At 31.3% G+C, this 21,913-nt stretch overlaps 3 protein-coding genes across 3 annotated transcripts; 2 read left to right on the plus strand and 1 right to left on the minus strand.

The window, feature by feature from the left end:
- The first annotated feature begins 282 nt into the window (after nt 1-282).
- LOC125848546 (uncharacterized protein C594.04c-like) lies at nt 283-2,931 on the plus strand. Its single transcript, XM_049528429.1, has 3 exons — nt 283-560; nt 806-1,069; nt 1,993-2,931. The coding sequence occupies exons 1-3, from the start codon at nt 345-347 to the stop codon at nt 2,467-2,469; spliced, it is 957 nt and encodes a 318-aa protein (XP_049384386.1). The 5' UTR covers nt 283-344; the 3' UTR covers nt 2,470-2,931.
- A 1,050-nt stretch (nt 2,932-3,981) lies between these two features.
- LOC125847191 (cytochrome b561 and DOMON domain-containing protein At5g47530-like) lies at nt 3,982-5,166 on the minus strand. Its single transcript, XM_049526865.1, has one exon. It carries the CDS (start codon nt 5,164-5,166, stop codon nt 3,982-3,984), a length of 1,185 nt encoding a protein of 394 aa, XP_049382822.1.
- A 12,363-nt stretch (nt 5,167-17,529) lies between these two features.
- LOC125848563 (uncharacterized protein At5g65660-like) lies at nt 17,530-18,980 on the plus strand. The gene is made up of 2 exons (XM_049528444.1): nt 17,530-17,814; nt 18,438-18,980. Exons 1-2 carry the CDS (start codon nt 17,611-17,613, stop codon nt 18,642-18,644), a joined length of 411 nt encoding a protein of 136 aa, XP_049384401.1. The 5' UTR covers nt 17,530-17,610; the 3' UTR covers nt 18,645-18,980.
- The last annotated feature ends 2,933 nt before the right edge of the window (nt 18,981-21,913 follow it).

Genomic DNA, 21,913 nt, shown 5'->3' on the forward strand with positions numbered 1-21,913 from the left:
ATTTACCTAATATTTTATGATATATTTTTCATTATATTGTTATGTAAAAAATTGTAATTTATAATACTTTTTATATAGTTTTAAATATCTAAAAAATTTAGCCGTTTAAAATATCAAATTAATATGATTAAATTTAAACTTTAAAAACTAATCAAAATGAAAAAAATAAGTAATTTTATTTCTAAAAACTTAGCCAACCACGTCAACTTTCTAAATAAACACGTTTTTTTTTTGTCTTTTCCAACATTTTTGACTTCCAAAGCTTTTGGCCAAACAAGCTAATAGCTATCAGAAGTATTTTGGGGGGGCTTTTATCACTTCCCAAATTTTCAACTGCTGCTACCATGGCAACTCATAGCAATTTGAAGAATGCCTTGATTGCGTTTCTTGCTCCACTTCCCTCCTTACTTTTCTACCTATCTTTCCTTCGCCATTACCATGAAGATAATCCACTCTACAATTGGTGTTACCACCACCCTCTTCTGTTTGCTAATGTCTTGTTTTTCTTCAATGTCAATATCCTCTTCTATGCCATTGGTTATCTCCAATCTAGTCACTGGGTAATTTTATACTTTTTTTTTAGATTAACTAATTTCAGTGATAGAATTTCTTGTTAGATTTGATTTGGGTTTTTGTTGAAATATGGTAATTTGATTTGTATTCCAAATTAACTAGGCTAAGGTGATTTTTGAAGTTATATTTTATCATTTGTAAGAAAAAAGTTTCTCAGGGAAATTGTTCTATTATTGTATTAATATTAGTAATGATTTGATGAATTGGGTTATTGTTGGAATTTGATTTTCAGATGATAGATTTGTACTGGACTGTGATTCCAGTAATGTTAGTGCATTTCTATGCAAATCATCCGTTGGCGCAGTATAATGTGTGGAGGTCTAAGGTGGTTATACTTTTAACTTGGATTTGGAGTATAAGACTTACTCATAACTACTTCCGTCGCGAGAACTGGCAATGGGGACACAGGCAAGATTGGAGATTTACAGATATGAGCCACCAGTTTGGCAAGAACTGGTGGCGGATCTCTTTCTTTGTTGTTTATTTCTCTCAGCAGGTGATTCTTTATCTGTTTGATTAAATGCCCTAATGAATTCAGTTCTTTGTTTCTTTTCTGTAGCTTATTTATTATACTAATGGCTAGAAACTGTGTAAGCCTATAAACAACAGATCAGCAAGCAGTGTCATCAATTTATTTTTAAAATGAAACACATAATTTATTCGTGAACTATTCATTCAGAATTGAGGACATTGTTTAGATGGTATTAGAGAATATGTATGATCATTTATGCAACTTCACTCAATGTCAGACTTCTATTCTTAGTAATTTTGTGGTGCAATGAGAAGAGTCCTGATTTTAAAGCCTACTAATATTGCCTGTTTTAGAATTTTCCTTCCCTTTGATATAGCATGCCTAATTTATTTCATAGATTGTCGTGTTGTCTTCAAGTGATCAATCAAGCCATAAAAGAGTATGCCTCACAAACAAGAAATGCATTCTAAGTTCTTCCCTCAAAGTTTTTGCTGTTCAGATGATACCATATCTAGTTTAGATACCAAACACGAGGTTCTATGAATTATTTAGTCCATTTATTGTTTTATAAGGCAATTCTCAGATGCAAAATGATCCATTATTTCACAAGTACCACTCACTTTAGTTAGTATTTCTGCTTGCGCGACCATATAAACAAAAACATTGTTTGCTCAAAAGCATGGTACTGGTAAAGATCATACCATGTTTCATTTTCACTGAAGGAACAACCTTCTTGGCCTTCACCAAGCATTAGCAAACAGCTTTCCAAGCATTTTCAACAGCCAATTTATTGTTTGAATTAATTGTGTAAAATCAAGTCTGGTTGCTGTAATATCTTGAAATGTGACAAATTGAATTTGCAGTTGGTCTGGTGGTGGAACAGAGAGACATTAGTGACTCCTTTATCATACTCTATGGTTTTATTTATTTTTGACATGGTTTTGCAGATTTTTCTGATCGGTATATGCCTGCCTATGTATGTTGTCCACTCTGAAGACAAGCCATGGAATATCTGGGATTTCATTGCTGTATTCATCTGCTTGTCTGCCATTATAATTGCTTATTATGCAGATACCGAGCTCTACAATTTTGTGAGCAGAAATCAGAAACTAAAAGAGCTTGGCAAGCCAATGGTTCCCAATCTTGATGAAGGCCTCTGGAGGTATTCACGACATCCAAACTATTTTGGAGAGCAGTTATGGTGGTGGGGACTCTTCCTATTTGCCTGGAACTTGGGTGAGACTTGGACTTTTGTTGGTGCACTCGCTAATAGCTTGTGTCTTGCACATGTCACTGTGCTTGTTGAGAATAGGATGCTTAAGCAAGCCTACAGAGCTGAAGCATACAAGCTCTACCAGAGGACAACATCTGTGTGGATACCATGGTTCAAGTCATCCACAAAAGGGAAAGATAAGGATACTTGAGTCTATTTTCAATCTCTTTGGTGTCTTCCTTTGTTAAATGTCCACGATAAGATTTAGAGCTATTGAATAAGTAATCTACTAATGTGCGTTTTAATTATGTGTCTTGTACAATTCATTTGCTTGCAACTGTCCCGTGTCATTCATCCAATAGCCTGAAAGCTTGCTAAGAAGAAACAAAAATATGAGGATTGTTCTCCACCAGAAACATGCATAATACATGTAAGAAGGTAGGAAGAAATCAGACCAACTGAATCCAGATATCTCAACATGTATTATATGTTGAAGGGAATTCGAAGAATGGACAAAAGAAACAACCTAATTACTTGCATATATGTTTAAACTATCATCTCGGTACACTTGTAGTTTAGTCCAGCGTAGAACTGAGAATTGTCCCCACTTCTTGCTCATTGTACTTTCTGATGTTGTTTCTCAATCCAAGTCGTGTCTCTTCCTTCCTCCCAATTTGATTTGCATCAAATTTGCTACTGTTAGTAAGCCTGACATACAAAAAAATGAATATTTCTGTAATTCTCTCATTAGAATAGCGACAAGAGAATAATGTGAAACCTTGAATCTCTTGAGATCATGCTAATAGGGAGAGAGCTCAAGAACTTTAAGGTTTGAGCTCATGATTTGTTACTGATGGCAGAGTCATAGGCAAAGAAGTGCTTCATACATATTAACTCCCAAGCTGGTTGTAGTAGTAAGTAGATAATATGATGAAGTTGTCTTGGTAGAAATATGACCCGTTTTACTGATCTTACAGATTTCTTCCTTCTAGTATCAGTCTCCTTAACAACACATGAAATTTCATAGCTTGGGCTTAAATCTTTTTCCGTTACTTCCAGGAGAGCTGTCAATGGAAAGAAAAGCAAACAATATAGAAAGAAAGAAATTTGTTGAATTTTCCATGGCTACACTTAAGATAAAGCTTGATTGAGTAGAAGCATTGAAGATAGTCTTGGCCTGGAGAGTTGGAACTTTAGTTCTGTCTTCTTCAGCAATTTATGAATATGTTCAATCAAATATTCAAGAGTCTTATTCCTGTTTACTTGCAACTAAAAGAACATTCTTATTTCAGTTTGCTTACAACTATTTCTTTTAAAAATCTTAGTTCAGTTGTTGGGGAAGCATGAGATCTTGAGAATGTAATCTTGATATTCCGTCAACCATTTCTCGTGCTGAACAGATTTATTATGAGAAATCAGGATTTATGTTTGCAATAGAAGGGTCTTTTTTATGAACTTGTTATGGAGTTTTTTTTTTTTTTTTTTTAATCAAAATAAAAGAAAAGGCACATTGCTCATGTGAAGAACCAGTATGTGGAGTTTGTACAGTTCATCGAAAATATTTATATAAAAAAAAGAACCCTGTATATATAGCCGTGTTTTTAATAGCATTCATCAATCAATAACAAGTACATCTGGTCTAATCTCTAGAAGTGGAATGTACATGAAATTTGGGCTACGAATTAAACTATGCCTACAAAATTGAAAATAACTAGTTGCAATTCTATGCCTTGTCTTCTATACCAACGTTTGCAGAAACTCCTTCTGGTGTAGCTGTTCCTTTGTTAGCGTTGAGGTAGCATCTGGAAACTTCAAGAACAGCAGCAACAAAGGCCAAGGAAGCAAGAAAAGCAATGTAAGCATTCTTCCAAATCCCGACGTCCATCATCTGGAAACCTTTGAAACAATTGAGAATTCCCATTATAATAGTACCATAACCAGTACACCAGTGATAGATATTCCAATACACCCTATATTTGTGTTCCTTTGATGGCCGTAGACGATGAGCTAACACTTGTAATGTTGCAAGCACTAAAAGTGCACCACCAATGTACCTATGACAAGTGTGTTGTTTAACTGAAGAAGATTGTCTCCCAAGATAAAATCCCAAACCTCCACCAGCAATACCGAGAAAATAAGCTATACTTTGACAATAAATATGTAGATTGAACCACAAAGCTGGATAGTACTCTTGTAATGGTAGATATCTCAGTCTAGCAAGAACAACACCAAGTGGCATCATCATTCCCCAACTAACCGCATTGATAATACCATGTGCAATCTTTATCTTACACCTTGAATTTAGTTTTACATTATGACTACTTATAGCCACAGTTTTCCCAGAATGGAAATTTAAAGTCCCAAAAGATCTCAAGTTATCTCCTGACATGCCATGACTTCCTGGTGTATCATCATCTTGTAGTGGTCCTTCTTGCCAAACATGATTCACAACATTACTTCCATTCATAGGTAGCTCAAACCTAGCAAAGATGATGACTTCTCCATTGATATTCTGGGCTGAAATATCATGAACCGTAAAGCTCAAGTCACCTTTCACAAGGGTGGTTCCATAGGTGTCGATAGGTGACGTGTATGCTTCGAGAGTACCATCAGAACGTTGTAATGCAACAAAAGCTTGCGAGCCGATCATCCCTGTAGATGTTGGGTTTATAGCCCAAGCAAGCCATCTTCCGTGCTGCCTTTCAGACTTTCTAAAGGCGATATCGACAGTACGAGAAGGCACGTCGTAATTCCAGTGAATAAAAGAATTCAAAGTATGAAGATGGCTGCATGAATCGTAGGATTTTCCATTGAAGTGGAAATCGGAGCAGTTGGTTCGAGCATATGAGGAGAGGAACCATAGGGAGAAAAAGAAGCAAAAAACCAACAGGTTATTAGAGTATGCCATCAAGTACGTAGTTAATTTCTTATGATGAGAGGGTGATGTATTTATAATATGCGTTCACTAATCCAATTTAGGGATGAACTGGTTAGTTAAATTTGGAAGTTACTCACGGATTAGGATCTATAATCCCACTATGAGTGGGAGTAGGAAAACTCAACCTTTTTTTTTAAGATTAGTACTAATTTTTAAACATAAGGTAAATCTTTTTTAAAAAAAACCCGCTTTTAATTTGTATATTTAATTGAACTAATCCCATTTATGGATGGACTAGGCTATACTAAAATTTGGAAGTAAATCACATTATGATGTGAATAGGAAAACTCACTCATTAGTAAATACTACTACTATCATTCTCTACTATAGAGATGTATAAGATGTCTCAATTTATGAAAAAGTAAGAAAATAGTTTTAGATAGTTGAATCATTTGATGAAATATGTTTATCCAATAGAGCGAAAAAGTACGTACTTTCTAAAAATAAAGCATATACGAATTGTGGTAAACAATATGAAGGATACAATAGAAAAATCACATATAAATTAGGATTTATGTGTATAAATTATAACTTGTTGCAACACTAATAGGTATGAAGATTTTACTTGGAATATTTTATTTGGGGAATGTTCATTGATATTTCAAAAAGAATAAAATTGCGGTAAGTTAGGATATGACCCATTTTTAGTTTTTTAAAGATAATTACAATACAATGTATTTGGGTGATTTAACTTATAAAAGTGCAATTTCAAATATATACAATGAAGTAATTAGTCTACAATAAATAGTCTTGTTTTCATTTATATTAAAAATAGTCAAAAATCATAGAAAGTGTACACGGACTATACAACATAACTTGCCAAAAGTCATAGAAAATATACACTAACTATACAATATATCTCACATATACATGAGTGATACACTTACATTATGATATACTCAAAAAGATGAATATAGATCAACTATATATAAAATATACACTGACTAAACATGAGTATACACTAACTATTCATTCTTGATCAACTCAAAATTACCTCTCTCTAAACGGTCCCAAATTTTAAATACGAAATCCTCTCGATGTTTCAAGTCTTTATGAAGAGGGGGGGAGGGGAGAAGAAAAGAAAGAGGAGGGAAAAGGGGTCATTAATGCTGAAATTGGAAGGAAGAAGAAGGAGATTAGAAGCCATTAATTGTGAAATTGGAAGGAAGAAGAAGAAGATTTTGGCAAATTTCAAAAAGAAGGAGATTAGAAGCCATTAATTGTGAAATGGGAAGGAAGAAGAAGAAGAAGACTTTGGCCTATTTCCATATAGGGAAGTGCTAAATGGACAGAATTATGTGGCCATAATTTGACCAGAATTGTAAAAAGACTAATTTAACCTTTTTTCCTTTTATTACTACTATTTTCCAAGCTTCTAAAAATACGTGTGAACAACAATTATTATGTTTAGTGAGTTAGAATTATTATTAACTATGTGAAGGAAATTATTTAATGGACTTTATAACGTGGGACCTATTACATTCTAAGAGAAAAGGACCAAAATTGTCTCTTATCTTTGCCAATTAAGACTCAAAATGATCCTTATCATTTCATATGGAGCACTAATAGTCCTCCTTCTTTGTAAAAATGGTGCAGTTTTAGTATTTCTAACATTTTCCGTCAATTTACAACGTTTAGCTCCTTTTGTCCATTCATTAAGCAACAGTGAAGGTTAATTATTAAGGCCACCAAATGAATTAATTTTGAGTGGCAGGATCCATTGTATTCACAATTAATATCACCCTCATATATTGGCTCCATTTATCCATTTACAAATTTATTAAAAAAAAATACTTAGACTCTCACTTGATGTCAGAATATTCATATTGGTGTCCAACTGTGTTAGAATCATGCCGCGTAGGGCTCCATTTGGTTCGTATATTGAGAGCTCGAATCTGAAACCTTTGGTTAAAAGATAAACATTCTTATCCACTACACTACATCCTTTGGTTGTATAGATATACTAAATCCTTTATCTAGAATTCCAGAAACACACTTCAAGTTTAAAACAAGAGCATGTTAGTATCAATTAAGCATAAAATTATAATTTAATATTTATTATTGGGTTATGATTACTCGTTAAGAAAATTCATACATCCTTATAGAATTGATAATATCAGGGAGATAATGATATCGAAGATTTTTTTTTATCGTGCACGAATAGAATTGAAGGTTGGATATGCTAATTGAAAAGTGCTTACAACAAGAAGTAGCAAATTCTATATACAAGCTATGATTTGCTACTATAGCTTTGACTCCATTTAGGGCTTATATCTACCCTCTAGAATGATACGAATAGGAAATACACAGAACAATTAGTTTTTTAGGGTAGAAAAAATTATTTAATTTAATGCATGACACGGATATAAGCAACTTCCGTTGATGATAGACGGAAAATACTTGATAGATTAAAAATATACCATTTTTACAAAGAAGGAGGACTATTAGTGCTCCATATGAAATGATAAGGATCATTTTGAGTCTTGAGGCAAAGATAAGGGACACTTTTGGTCCTTTTCTCACAATCTAACTTCACTCTCTTTTAATTCTTCCTAATTCACTCTTTCTTTGTTCCTTTTTCTTCATCTTTTTTTGTCATCCTTTCTCTTTTCGTTTCCATTACATGTAAAATTAAATTATACAAATTCTAATTCCATAAGATATTTTTGGATACAGTTTTATAAATGATTTTCTAATTTTGAACTTCTAAAATAACATTTATTTATTTCTATTATATAAAAATCATTCAATTCTAAAATCAAGCACACAAAAAAATATTCGTTAATATCTAATTTCATAACACAAAATTTGTTGGGGATAATATTACATTTGTTTTCTTTATTTTAATTTCATTATAGTATATTTAATACACTAAAATCAATAAAAAAAAAAATAGTATGATTTGATTATTTTTTTTCTTCACTAATATATTTATTTGAATATTATATTTTAAAAAATAATAGTTATTTGAATATTATATTTCATAATCATATTTTAAAAAATAAATAAAATATTTTTTATGATAAACTTTAAAGACTATTCTTTTGAGATAATAACAAATCTTTTTTTAATAAAGTTTGTACTTTTATGTGATAAATATAGAAAGATAAGTTCCGTATGATAATTTTAATAGTTAGATAAATTTTATGTATTAAAAAATAAGAAAGTAATTTTTCGTGTTATAAATTCTTTTGATCTTTTATAGTGAAAATATGACATAACACTATAAATAAGTTAATTACATACAAGGTAATTTTAGAAACTTCATTTAATGTGATAATTCTCACAAAGTTCAGTAATATATTTGATACTTTTCAGATGTGACTTTTTTTAAAACTTTTTTATTTCAATGATTAATTTCAGTCTTAAACATCGTATGTGTGGATTTATTTGCTTATCATTATCTGAATATTTTGTTCAGTTAATAAAAAAATATTTTCTTGTATATTTTTTTGTGTATGTGTATAGTTCATTTGATTTATTTTTAAAAATAAATATTGTGGTTGGTCTGCAGGTTTGCTTCAAAGAATGTAAATTCTGGAATGGAAGTGGGAGAGGATAGCCATGGATTTTGTGGTTGGTCTTTCCAAGACTTTGGGGAAGTTTGATTCTATTTGGGTAGTAGTTGATAAATTGACTAAGTCAGCTAATTTTATTCCGATAAGAATAGATTATAATGTTTATGTGAAAGAGATAGTGAGGTTGCATGGGGTGCCCCTTTCTATCATCTCAGACTGTGGTACCCAATTCACATCCAAGTTTTGGAGGAAGTTACATGATAGATTGGGCACACAACTCACTTTTAGTACAGCCTTCCATCCACAGACAGACGGGCAGTCAGAGAGGCCTATTCAAGTGTTAGAAGACATGTTGAGGGTATGTGTGATTGATTTTTGAGGGCATTGGGATAACTTCATACCTTTGTGTGAGTTCTCCTATAATAATAGTTATCACTCCAGCATTGATATGACACCATTTGAGGCACTTTATGGGAGGGGATGTAAATCACCGGCCATAGGATGGTTCGAGGCTGGAGATGTGAAACCTTTGGGGTTGATTTAGTGAAGGATGCTCAAGATAAGGTGAGGAGTATTCAAGCTAAGCTCTTAGCCTCCTAAAGTAGACAGAAAAAGTATGCAGACCATAAGGTAAGAGATATGACATTTCAGACTGGTGAGAATGTTCTTCTTAAGGTATCACCCATGAAAGGGGTGAAGAGATTTGGCAAGAAGGGCAAGCAAAGTCCGCGATACATTGGTCCCTTTGAGGTTCTTGAATGTGTAGGGCCAGTGGCTTATAGATTGGCTTTACCTCCTAATATATTTGGAGTTCATCTGGTATTTCATGTATCCATGTTGAAGAGATATCATGGTGACGGGGATTACATCATTAAATGAGACTCAATTGTTTTAGACAAAGACCTTCAATATAAGGAGGAACTGATTGCAATTCTTGATCGTGATGTGCTAAGCTGAGGACCAAGGACATCAAGTCCGTGAAAGTTCAATGGAAGCATCGTCTAGTTGTGAAGCTCTTTGGGAAACCGAGAGGGACATGCGAGACAAGTATCCCCAATTGTTCGTCGATTCAGGTACTACTCCCTTTTTTCTTTAGCTTATCTTTCCTAAGTTTGTCATTCGGGGACGAGTGATGGGTAAATTGGTATCTATTATAACGACCAGGTTCCATCGTTATAGAAAAGCCAATGGGGAAAATTTTTGGGTCGAAAAACTTTTTCATAGTAACTTGGAACTTCCCAGCCTAGTCCAGATTTGGACGAAATCGGAGTCATTAAAGTCTAGGGAAATCTGGTAGCAAATGGGTGATCTAATTATGACTTTGATCATAAGAGTAGATAGATAAGACGTTAAGGACTCTGTACGACTTTACGAAATTGAATTTGAGTGAGTAGGACTCTCGAAATTTATCTTGGCGTGAACGGGTAATTTTTTAGTGTCGTTGGTTGAAGGTGTGTTGTGAAATGAGATCTTGGAATTATTAAAATAGCTCACTATTTCATGTATTCATCTTTGGCGTGGATTTCTATCGCCAGGGCGGGGCCGCTGTAGCTAGCGAGTGCCGCTATGATGGCGCAGACACGATTTAAAGTCGGAAATAAACCCCAAAAATGTTTTATTCTGCAATTTTCGAACTTGAAAGCTAAGGAACAAACCCAGGAGACTTCTTGACCGTTTTCCACCATTCTTGAGGCTAAGGTAAGGTTTTAACTCTCCGAATCTGTTTTTTGATTCGTAGAACGTAATCTAATGGGTAGTTATCGATTGGGGAGGGTTTTGATCTGAAAATTATGGTGGAAACAACTGTAATTGAGATATTGGGATCAAAGGTTTGATATAGGGTTGATGGGATTGTTAGTAATTCGAGTAATTACTTATCATTTATTAATTCCCGTATTATATTAATTGTTTGTAGACCAAGAACAAGTGAAACAAATTCGGAAAGGGAAGAATCAAGTTTCTTAGGGTTTCAAGCTTGTTTCGAGGTAGGTGATGATTGTGATTCTATGATTGTGTGACTTGCTTTATTATGATGCATGTATGTATGTGAATGTTGCATTATTGATCACATTAAATGTAAATGAGGATATATGAATGATGAATGTCATGAATCATGACTTGATTGTATGATTATGAGAATGTACTTTGTGATTGTGATTGTGGCTTGTTGAATGGATCAGGTGTTGCGTTCTGACACACTAACTTGGATCGGTTGCCACGTTTCGGCATAATATGGGATCGGTTACCACGTTTCGACATAAACATTGGATCAGATACCACGCTTTGGTATGCTAACTGTGTGGGTTTAGGTTTCATGAGAGAACCAATGAGTTGACATAATTGTGTATCTTGAGAAATGTGAAATTATACATTGTTCTTAAATGATGATGATAATGTATATGTTCGATGTATGCATGTTATTGTATTGTTATATTGACTTATGTATGTTGTACTTAGTGGGATAGCAGCGTGATCCCACCAGTACATTGTGGTTGTGTACTGATTCTGCACTTGCTCTTTCTTTGTTGAGTACAGGGAATCTTCAGGTGACTATTGACAGACCTCGCTTAGAAGATCAGTGATCGCCGATCGAATTCAAGGGTGAGCCAGTTCTTTCAGGTTGCCATGAGTTCTCCTTTCGTCTATGTCCACATTTCGAACTTAGACTTTTCTAGTTAGTTATTAGTTCATTAGTTTGGAGTCGTAACCCTTTTTGTTAGACTTATGGATCTTGTTAGATGTTTTGGTACATTGACTTTCAGGTTCTAGGCGTATTCTTCCGCATTGTTTAGTTGTTAGGTCATTTGGAAGTTTATGGGAACTTTAGTGTTTAGCTATTTAACTTGCTTCCGTAACTTAAATGCCTTAGTATTTTGGTTGAGTTGTTAGTTTGGGTTGTAGTAATGGCTCTCCCACCGGAGGGTTAGTGTGGGTGCCAATCACGATGGTCTGGATTGTGACAATATACGTTCGAAGATATGAAAGTAATCACATAATGGACGAAACATGATGGTAATTTCAGTTTTCTTCATATTTCGTTCACATATAATCTAAGTATAATCGGATAAAATATATTTTTATCATTTAACTTTTTTTCTAGAAAATTCATGCATAACAACAACTCCTTTAAATAAATAAGAGTAATTATTTTGTCAACTTGGTGAATTTCATATTTTTAATTTGAGTATTATAGAACAATTTTTTAATATTTAAATTTAGATATAATTTATCTTTTCACGTTTAGAAATTATAAAGTAAAATAGATAGCCTACACTATACTCCTCTTTTGTACTTTTTTTTTTTATCATTAAGAAATAAGAAATGAAAAATAAATAAACAAAAAAGAATAAATAGAAAGGAGGAAATTTAGAAATTGAAAAAGATATATATTTTTATATTTTCTTACTACTACTGTCATATTTTTAAATTTTTTTTAGATCTTGAAAATTTCAAGTAAGAAGAATGGGTTAGACTTATGTTTTCTTTGGTGAATTTTGTGGTTCCTTTCTCATGTTTAATTATGAAATCATCAATAATTAATTTCATTAATTATTTTCAATGTCTTGGAAACATAATTGAAGAATATATTCAATATTTAAGTTAAAGGGAAAAAATGTCCAAAAATAAACTGGTTTATAATGTGAACATGTCTTTTTACCATTCTGGCCAAATTATGACCAAAAGGATTTTTCCATATAATAGTCAATAGATCGATGTATAAGTTCTATCTATAATCAAGACATAATTACATTAGTCCATAAAATTACTTCACATAATTTAGCTAAAGTGTTCAAGGCTTATCTGAATTGGTCAAAGGAAGAGTTTTAAGACCCTAAAGAACTGTCATGGCCAAAGCCCCCTCTCGACTTCCAAAAAATTCAAAGTAATTAGTACTAAATGATTGGTTTTGATGAACCCAACTCAACACAACAAGAATTATCTCAAAATTTCTTCCACAACTCTAAAATCACAAATTACAAATAAACACGATAATAGTAATAATAGCGAAATTTCAAGAGCAAATTGTCAACAACTTTCAAAATATTTTCTAATCAACTTATGTTTTGATTCATGATGTCTCATAAATTGAAACGATAGGCCATCACCGAATCTACCTCTCTACAAATTTTCAAAAGATTCTATTTTGTTGTTTTATAGAAATCTACTACTGAAGTTTGACTAAATTTTAATTTGTATAATAGTGTATAAAATCAAAATATTATTGTATGTGAGCGTTTAAATATATCTTATAATTTTGTATAATCTTGTATATTGGTACTTGGTAGTCTAATATTGTACGTCAAGTTTTAAAATATTTTTTGAAATGAATGTCTTGTATATTATTGTATACCGACTATATATTGCTTTATACCGAATTGTGTTTAGTATATTATTGTATATTTGGATATATATTTTATACACCGAATTGTATTTTGTATATTATTTTTAATATATGTTGCTATATACCATATATATGTTAATTTGTTTTTAAAAAAATGTATAACTTGACTAATAAGTTTATATTTTATAAGAATAAAACACCCATCATTTTAAAATTTAGAAAAAAATGATTCATTCTCAATGTGAAGAGATTGTATGTATCATGTGAAAGAATCGTTTTAAAGAATAACTAGTTACTATTATTCATTATTACTGACTAGTCGATCTTTATAAAATTATGGATATGAAAATTTGTAATCACAAATATTTAATTTAGTAGCTCATTTCGGAGAAGCAAGTGAGTTTCAAGAAGCAACATGGAGATATGTGATATATTAATACAACACTTTAAAATATTCTTGTATCTTGTTTATGAACCATAATTTACTCATTTGATAAAAAATTTTAAGATTAGAAATTTAATAATTTTCATAATTTGTAAGATTTTTGTATTTATAAAAAAAAATACAACATTATATATGCCCTGCTAAAAGGGTTGATGAGTATAGTGGACCTTCAAATCAGGTCTTGGTTGAGGCAGATCGACGCAGAAATATAAGTGGCTACTTGAATCCAGCCAATCTGCTATACATGGTCCCGCCTTTAGTTATCAATTCTGTGCGTCTTTATATAATCAGTCTTAATTTAGCTCGATTGGTACGAGAGATAAATCATACATTAATTAATTTTAAAATAACTTATTTCTCAAAGTTCATAATATATTTACTTTGGAATTCACTAAAGAAAAAGTGTCTTCATATAAATAAAACACAAAACGTACTACAAGACTATTTTTTGTTATTTCTTTTTTTTGGCCAATGACAATTAAGAAAATGAATTATGTGGGAAAAAATAAAAAAGGAGGAGGAGAGATTTGAATATCTAGAGGTGGATATAAAAGAATACTTTTGTGTAGACTTCCAATCTTGATATCCTTAGTCGCTATCATCATCTTTATTAGTTTCTAGATTCTTCTATTTTTATTTGTTCATTATATTAAAAATAAATATTTATTTTTATTTATTCGATTTAATAAATTAAAAGATAATTTATCTATTTTACTTTATTATCAACTATTATTCATTTTCTGACATTTAGTTAACTTATAAATTACTCTACTTCGGACATGTTAAGTCAAATATGAATAACTAATACTCCCTTCAATGGCATTTATGGATTGGGCAATGAACTTGTTAAAATATAATGTGTTCCCTAAATTTCAAGTGTTTGTATTAGGAGCTGGATGGTCTAAATTTCACATAAATTGTCATTATCCTTTGCATGGTCCCTAATTATTTTAGGTAGATTTTGTTGAATAATATTTGTTCCAGGCATGTAGCACGAAACTTCCAAGTTTTTGTAGTGAAAGCTGGATGGTCCACTCATTATCGACGTCTATTTTAGACTTTGCAAACTCCATTTTTGAATATATTTTTTTTTAAAAAAAAGAGTGTTTGTTTTGATATTCTCTCCGTTTAATTTTGTTTGACATTGTTTTTTTATTAAACTGTTAAAAAATAATGATATATTTTTCAATAAAGATATTACTCCTTTTGTCCATAATTACTTGTTCACTTTTGAATTGACACATCTATTAAGAAAACAATTATTGACATAATGAGTTTACCATTTTACCTCTATTAATTATGAAGTGGATGAATTAAAAAACTTAAGATTTTCAATAAGTTCTACCTTTTTCAAAGTAATTAATTGAGGGTATAATATGTTGAATTTTTTCTGTCCTTTCTTGATTTATCAAAATGGCCAAGTAATTAGGAACAACTAAAAAAGGAAAAGTGGACAAATAATTAGGAACATATGGAGTATTTTTTAGCTACACAAAATAATACTCCACCTTATGTCCCTAATTACTTGTCCACTTTTGAATTGACACACTTATTAAGAAAACAATGATTGACATAGCGAGTTTACCATTTTACCCCTATTAATTATGAGGTATATGAATTAAAAACTTAAGATTTTCAAGAAGTTCTACATTTTTCAAAATAATTAATTGAGGGTATAATATGTAAAACAAAATTGTATTTCCCTGATTTGTCAAAATAGCCAAATAATTAGGGACAACTAAAAGTAAAAATGGACAAGTAATTAGAGACAGAGGGAGTATGTAGTATTTATGTCCAAAGCTTTCAAAAGTTCTATAACGGACCATACAAATTTATGATATATTTAATACCATAAATTTCAAAAATTCTTGTTGTCTACATTAAAATTAAAATTTATGTCAGATCAAAATAAGTTTTACAAAGTAAAACGGAGAGAGTAATATTTGTCCAAGAAAAGTAAGTAATTTTAAAGTTTTCCCACGACTCCAACAAAATTGAGTTTTAAAATATTATTGGAAAAATAGCTGAAACCAATAATTTTTTTGCGAAAAAATTCAAACTCAGTTTTTTGCAAACTTTTGAAGCAAACGGCACTAAACAACTCAAGGTTTCACATTGTCTTTTGGTGATACACAATACAAGGTCCCTACTTGCATTAGCTAGAATCTCTTTAATTTTATTTGTTGCGTTGAACATAATGTCATACAGTCCTAAATTCAATTGAAAAAAAAAAAACAAAGTAGTCAAAGAAAAGACGTGTCCCATGCCCCATTTCTTTAATATTTTCATTGTAGTCAAGACAATCATATTAAATGCATGTAAGCAAATTCTGTTGTGGCTTTTACGAACCCAAAGGGTCACAACTATTGATGAAGCAATAAACTACCCAACTACTTTTCTAAGTTTCAATTGCAAGTTTATCATACATATCAACAAGTAAAACCAATCCGCAATTGTAAATTCATTACATCATATAATTTATTTTTTCTCATCAGGTATCTGATTAAATTCACATATTTGAGTAAAAAAGTCTCATATTGGTGAAGAAGCACTCCCTAGCGAAATGATTTCAATTATCATACCTAAAGGCTATATGTCTCAAACTCGAAATTTTTTCTTGTGTTTGGTATATAAGTAAAAATATTACCCTAAAACAGGCATTAAAAAATAATCTAGACAAATAATATGGGATGAATGTGAGGTAGTAGGGATGGGGATTATGAGGATAAGGGTTCAGATGAAGTGTGCTGGAGGGTAGAGATGATACAATCAAATATGGAATACTATTTTCCAAACTTCTTTTTTTGTTTAAGTGATTTATATTCTCTAAAAATTTTGATCAACTAAACGTGAGAAAATATCTCCGTACCAAATACATCATGTGTCTCGTACAAAAGATAAATTCTGAAGTCCTTTCGTTCAAATAAGTAATGTAGTTGGACCTATTTACTTTCCTGATCTCTAGCCTGATAAGTGATAAGTTAATGCAATTGTAATTAAATTTCTCTTCACCTAACCTCAACTTATATATCTCATCCCTAGGTCTTTATTTTTTGTGTCATTATTTGATTGGAGATGAATTTAAAATTTTGATAAGTAGTGACAATATAAAATGAAATAAAACAATTTCTAGAAGCAAAAATAGGACAAGCATAGTGAAGTTGGAAAAAGCAAAGCAGAACAATGAAGATTGGAGTAGGGCATGACCACCCCAGTACCATTGCACAAAGTGGTAGACAAGAAAGTAAGGTAACCTAAATTCTACATAGTAGAAGAGGATAGTGCGCAAGTTGACGTCTATACATAATGGTCGATAAGGGAATAGCAATACCATAAAGGACAGAGCTGCTTTCCTTTGTTTTCGTCAGCTCATCTTAAATTTGTAATGTAAATTATATCTGTTTTATTTTTCACTTTTACTATTAGATTGAACACAAAATTTAATAAAGATAGAGATTTGTATTACATACCAAATATACCCCAAAACTTATGATCTTAGATACGTTATGATATTTATGTAACTATAAGGGTAAATATAGGAGGAAATGGCTTTGGACCTTTATAGATCGAAGATCTTGTTGTCATACCAAAAAACATAACAACAATATTCTCAGTGCAGTCATTAAGGAGTTTTGTTTAGGGGAGGCGGGGGGAGATTTTTTTTTTATATTAACTTTTTTCAATATGTAAGTCGTTTGATCAAACAATTTTAAATATTATGCTTCTTTAATTGTAATTTTTATTTTCAAAGTTTTTAAAATTTATTAACTTCAATATATCGCCTTGAAATCGAAACAACAAAGGTGGCGTGAATCCGAGTATATATAATGTCAAAGCATGTTTAGACCCATAGTTGGATATATGAAAGCATGTTTTAAACCCATAGTTGGACAAATTAATCAAATAGGTCCCCATTTTTTTATAATTTTGTTCCGTACCTTAGCGCAACCGTACTTTTACACTTTGAAGTTTATAAATTCTAACCCACCTATCACCTTTTCTTTCCTCACAACTCAACAAATATCCAATATCCCCTTTTTCTGTTAAACAAGCTTTCCATTATTTCTGTTCATGAATATACTTATAAAATTGAATAATACATAGTAATTATGGAGCATCCTCAGTATTATGTGGACTCATCATCTCTAGGATTTCCTCTGGGCACTGCCTTTCTTTTGGTTGCTGTTTTCAGTCTGAGTGGCATATTTTCTTGCTGCTATCACTGGCACAGAATCCGATTGCTTCATCGACGCGCAGACCTTGAAGCCGGTGATGATCCTTCTTCCTTCAAATATAAACTCAATTATAATATGGTAAGGAATTTACTCATATATTTTTAAGATTACATATTTCCGTTAGATACTTTTAAATGATTTCAAAGTGTAAAATTGTTATTTATGGTGTCGGTCATATATGTTAGTTAAACTCTAATTTAAGACCTATTTTTTAAGTAGTCTTTTCTTCCTTAAATCTAATTACGTGAAAATGCTGTTTGTTCATGTTTGATGGTGATGATTGAACTTTTACACTATTCAATTATGTACTATACCCGAGTTTGCTGCAAAAATAAAGTTGAAGAGTTTTTTGGAGGTACAAAAAATTCATTGTATTTACTGAAATTTACTAGAGTTTTGTAAAGTAATACTTTTATACATAAATCCAATTATACAGTCTTCTTCTTCTTTTTCTTTTCTTTTCTTTGGTTTCCCTTTCGGTGTCCGGAGCCCACATTAGAATCGTGCACTGCAGGGCCCATTCGGAGGTGGCGCTCCCAATAGGATTTTCTCCATATCCAAGGCTCAAATCCGAGACCAATGCACCACAACCCATGTTGGTTACGGTGTCTTGTTGAATAACATGTTATGTGACATATTCATCTAACTAGACACTAATGTCTAATTTATTTGTTTTGTCAAAAAATAACTCTGTTTTGCAGTGTGAGAAGCAGAACCAAAGCCAAAACATGCCTGCAGTGTTAATGCCAGGGGATGAAGTTCCAAAATTCATAGCATTGCCATGTCCATGTCAGCCTCCCCGACCGGAAAAGGTAGCTGAAGAGGTGCAGCTGCCGCCTTCGCCTTCGCCTCCGCCTCCACCTCCGCCTCATAAGCCAATTCGTATGGTAGTCGGATTACTTTTGTAGTAATATTATTAGTAAAAGGGGAGGGAGTAGTAGTGATTTTAGAACATTGGTATGTATAGATTGAATTGTGGTTCAACCAAACTACCAAGTTTTTTATTTGTAATTAAGGCCATGTGTTTAATGCCTGAGGCTGCTAAAGTGATTTGTTCAGTGCAAGCTTAGCTAAAACTTCCCAAAATCACAACTAAAATTTTTGCACATGAGTGAGCTGGTTGGTAAGTTCAACGTATTTGACTTGTACTTTAGGTTCAGGACCAAAAGTCTACATTTCTTTTGTAACATTAAATACTAAATTCAAAAATTGTACATCAAGGATTAAAATATCCTACTCTCAAAAATTGTAAGTTTGGAATCCTTGACAAACAAATTAGTCTGTTCGTATCAATTTATGTGACAATATTTGATTGAACATTAAATTCAAAAATGAAATTTGTGATTTAACAAATCATATAGTATTATAGTAAGATGTTAACTTTTATATGACTTGATTTAAAATAAAAAATACCGCATAAATTAAGTTAGCATTTAGCCATAGATTCTCAAAAAAAAAGAAAAATTAGAAAATTAGAAAATCAGATTCTCGATTGAAGTTTCAAAATTTGTCTGATCATATATTTTCAGAACATATTTCACTCTTTTTTGAAAAACATAAAACATGGCATATACTCATAAGTTTTAAACACATTTCAAAAACAATCATAAGTTAGGCACAAAATTATCATTGTTTTAATGAAGTAGATAATGCATATCCTAAAATCATAACACAATATTTTAATAAAAACAACGCAATCACTAGCTATTACAATTCATCAAATTACAAGTAGCTAGTCACGAAAATTCATAAATAAATAAAAGAAGAAACTATTCTTTAATATAATATTTCCACATTCTACAAACTGTTTATTCCACGACAAGCATACATTTCCTGATCAGATGACCAAAGGGGTCTTAAAATTGAAGAAATATTATATTACTGTAAAAGCAAATCAAACAATCTTCTTTTTGTATCTCAAGAAGACAAAGGAACTCCAAAATAGAATTTTTCACCATGTACTCTACAGGGTCCCTACTTAGGTAGAATTTTGTCGATGAACATATAATATCATATGTGAAAAGACGTGTTCCATGTCCCAGTTATTTAATATTTTCACATGTTAGAGGGGAACACTAAATTAAATGTCACCAATTTCTGTTGCGTCCTTTACGTACCCAAAGGGTCACAAATTTTCAAGGAGACGTAAAATATCTTTTCTCTTCCTTTTTTTATTTGTTTACTTTGCTTTAGTTTATTCACGCTATTTTATTTCCTCTTTAGTTGCTTTGAAGACAAAATAACACATTTTATATTATTTTACCTTAATGAAAAGTGATCAATATTATGACATGTTTAAATCATAAATTTCATTAATTTTATCACTATATAAATATTATGACATATTTAAAACTCAAATAAGTCCTTTTAAGTCTAAAAAACAACTATTTAGGGTACTTATACTTGATAGTATCAAAATATAACAATATTTTACCAATTCTAGCCAAATAATAGGAAGTGTGAGAGATTAGGTTCCACATTTTCACTATTCCCTTTTCTCTCTCTCACACACACACAAACAAACACACCCAAAGTTGTAATCTCCATTAAAGATTCTATTGACAACCATTAAAAGGTTTCAAGACTTTTGAATTCGAAAATTTGATTATGCGAAATTGTTATTTATATGAATTGGGTGTTGTTGCAAATGATTGAGATCTTTCAATTTTGAGATAGTTTGGTAAAGATTAGAGTAATTCATAGAAATTTCAGACGGAATCTCGAGAGTAAGACGAACAATAAATTATATGTATTTTGTATATCGGGTGTATATTGTTTGTATGTCCAATATATTATATACATGACATGCAAACAAACAAAATATATTCAATAACATGATTAATGTATGTTTTTCTATAAGCAATTATATATTTTTACCAAATCATATATTTTGTAAAAAAAAATTACAATAACTTTAAAAACAATTCTTTCACTATAAATCAATTAATCAGGTCTCTAATTTTATATCTCCGGGTGCGTGTCCCCAAATAATCTCCATCATTTTACTTAAATTACATGCTATTACTACATAAATAAAAGGGAATTATACCTTAACGAGTCATATGAGTTTTAAAGCATAATCAATTATTTGCGATGGATATTACATCAAATTTTACCTGCCACATGTTTAACTAGTGTTATGCTATTGTCGTTGCACGATCTTACAACATATTATGAAAAAAAATACGCCTAAATAGTCATACGGTCACAACAATCACTTCAATTTAGTCCAAAGCACATACAATATTCGTTTGTTTAACTTCCCCTTTGAATTACTCAGAGTTTGTTCTTTTCAATTTAGTCGAAATCACATATAAATCTGACGTTTGACCAGACTTACTATGGCTCACTTAGGGCTAGAAAGATAGGATTCTTCATACAAAGCCAATCGGAAACATTATTTCCAACACACAAAAGAAAAGACGAAAGACGAGAATCGGCGCAAGGATCAAAACACTTAATAGCGCATTGTAATAAATACTAGATAGGCAATAGGTAGAATAACCTTTTTTTGGAAACTTTCGCAAATAGTTATTATAATAAACTTAATTATGTTTCATAACTATAGTTTGCATATTTACGGATTGTAGCTACAGTTTAAGCTGTCTCGTTTGTATAATTCATGGCTTTGTATAATTCGCAGGTGCATTTGTATAATTCAACTATTTTTGTATAAACTCAAAATAATGAATTTATGCAAACACAAACAGTTGAACTTTAAACATTTATACATATTATATAATACAAATTACATTATACAAAAGATATATATATTAATTATATTATACAAATTCCGACTATACAATCGTGCAAATTATACAAAACTAAAAGTTTAGAGCCCGTTTGGATTGACTTAAAAAAAGTAACTTTTTAAAGTGCTGGAACTTATTTTTAAAATAAGTAGTTATGTGTTTGGATAAAAGTGCTGCAGTTGAAAAAAAAGTTGTTGATGTGTTTGGCAAATAAGTGCTGGTAAACACTTTTTTTTATCAAAATGTCTGAAATACCCTTTAAGCTGTTAACATGATAAAAAGTTGATTAATTTAAGGTTTTTATACTTAAAACAAAATTAATTTATGTTTTACATCCATAAGTAATAATATTTTCTATCATTCACATATTTCTTTACCACCTTATAAGAGGAATATAAATTCATATTTCAGAAATAATAATAATA

The sequence above is a fragment of the Solanum stenotomum genome, chromosome 12, assembly GCF_019186545.1.
Source record: "Solanum stenotomum isolate F172 chromosome 12, ASM1918654v1, whole genome shotgun sequence".
NCBI lineage: Eukaryota > Viridiplantae > Streptophyta > Magnoliopsida > Solanales > Solanaceae > Solanum > Solanum stenotomum.

What these genes read in the sequence shown, in the direction of transcription:
- LOC125848546 (XM_049528429.1), top strand. Translation starts at nt 345, where the DNA reads ATGGCAACTCATAGCAATTTGAAGAATGCCTTGATTGCGTTTCTTGCT. An exon ending in ATCTCCAATCTAGTCACTGG is followed by an intron (nt 561 to 805) that starts GTAATTTTATAC and finishes TTTGATTTTCAG; the next exon opens with ATGATAGATTTGTACTGGAC. An exon ending in TTGTTTATTTCTCTCAGCAG is followed by an intron (nt 1,070 to 1,992) that starts GTGATTCTTTAT and finishes ATGGTTTTGCAG; the next exon opens with ATTTTTCTGATCGGTATATG.
- LOC125847191 (XM_049526865.1), bottom strand. Translation starts at nt 5,166, where the DNA reads ATGGCATACTCTAATAACCTGTTGGTTTTTTGCTTCTTTTTCTCCCTA.
- LOC125848563 (XM_049528444.1), top strand. Translation starts at nt 17,611, where the DNA reads ATGGAGCATCCTCAGTATTATGTGGACTCATCATCTCTAGGATTTCCT. An exon ending in ATAAACTCAATTATAATATG is followed by an intron (nt 17,815 to 18,437) that starts GTAAGGAATTTA and finishes TCTGTTTTGCAG; the next exon opens with TGTGAGAAGCAGAACCAAAG.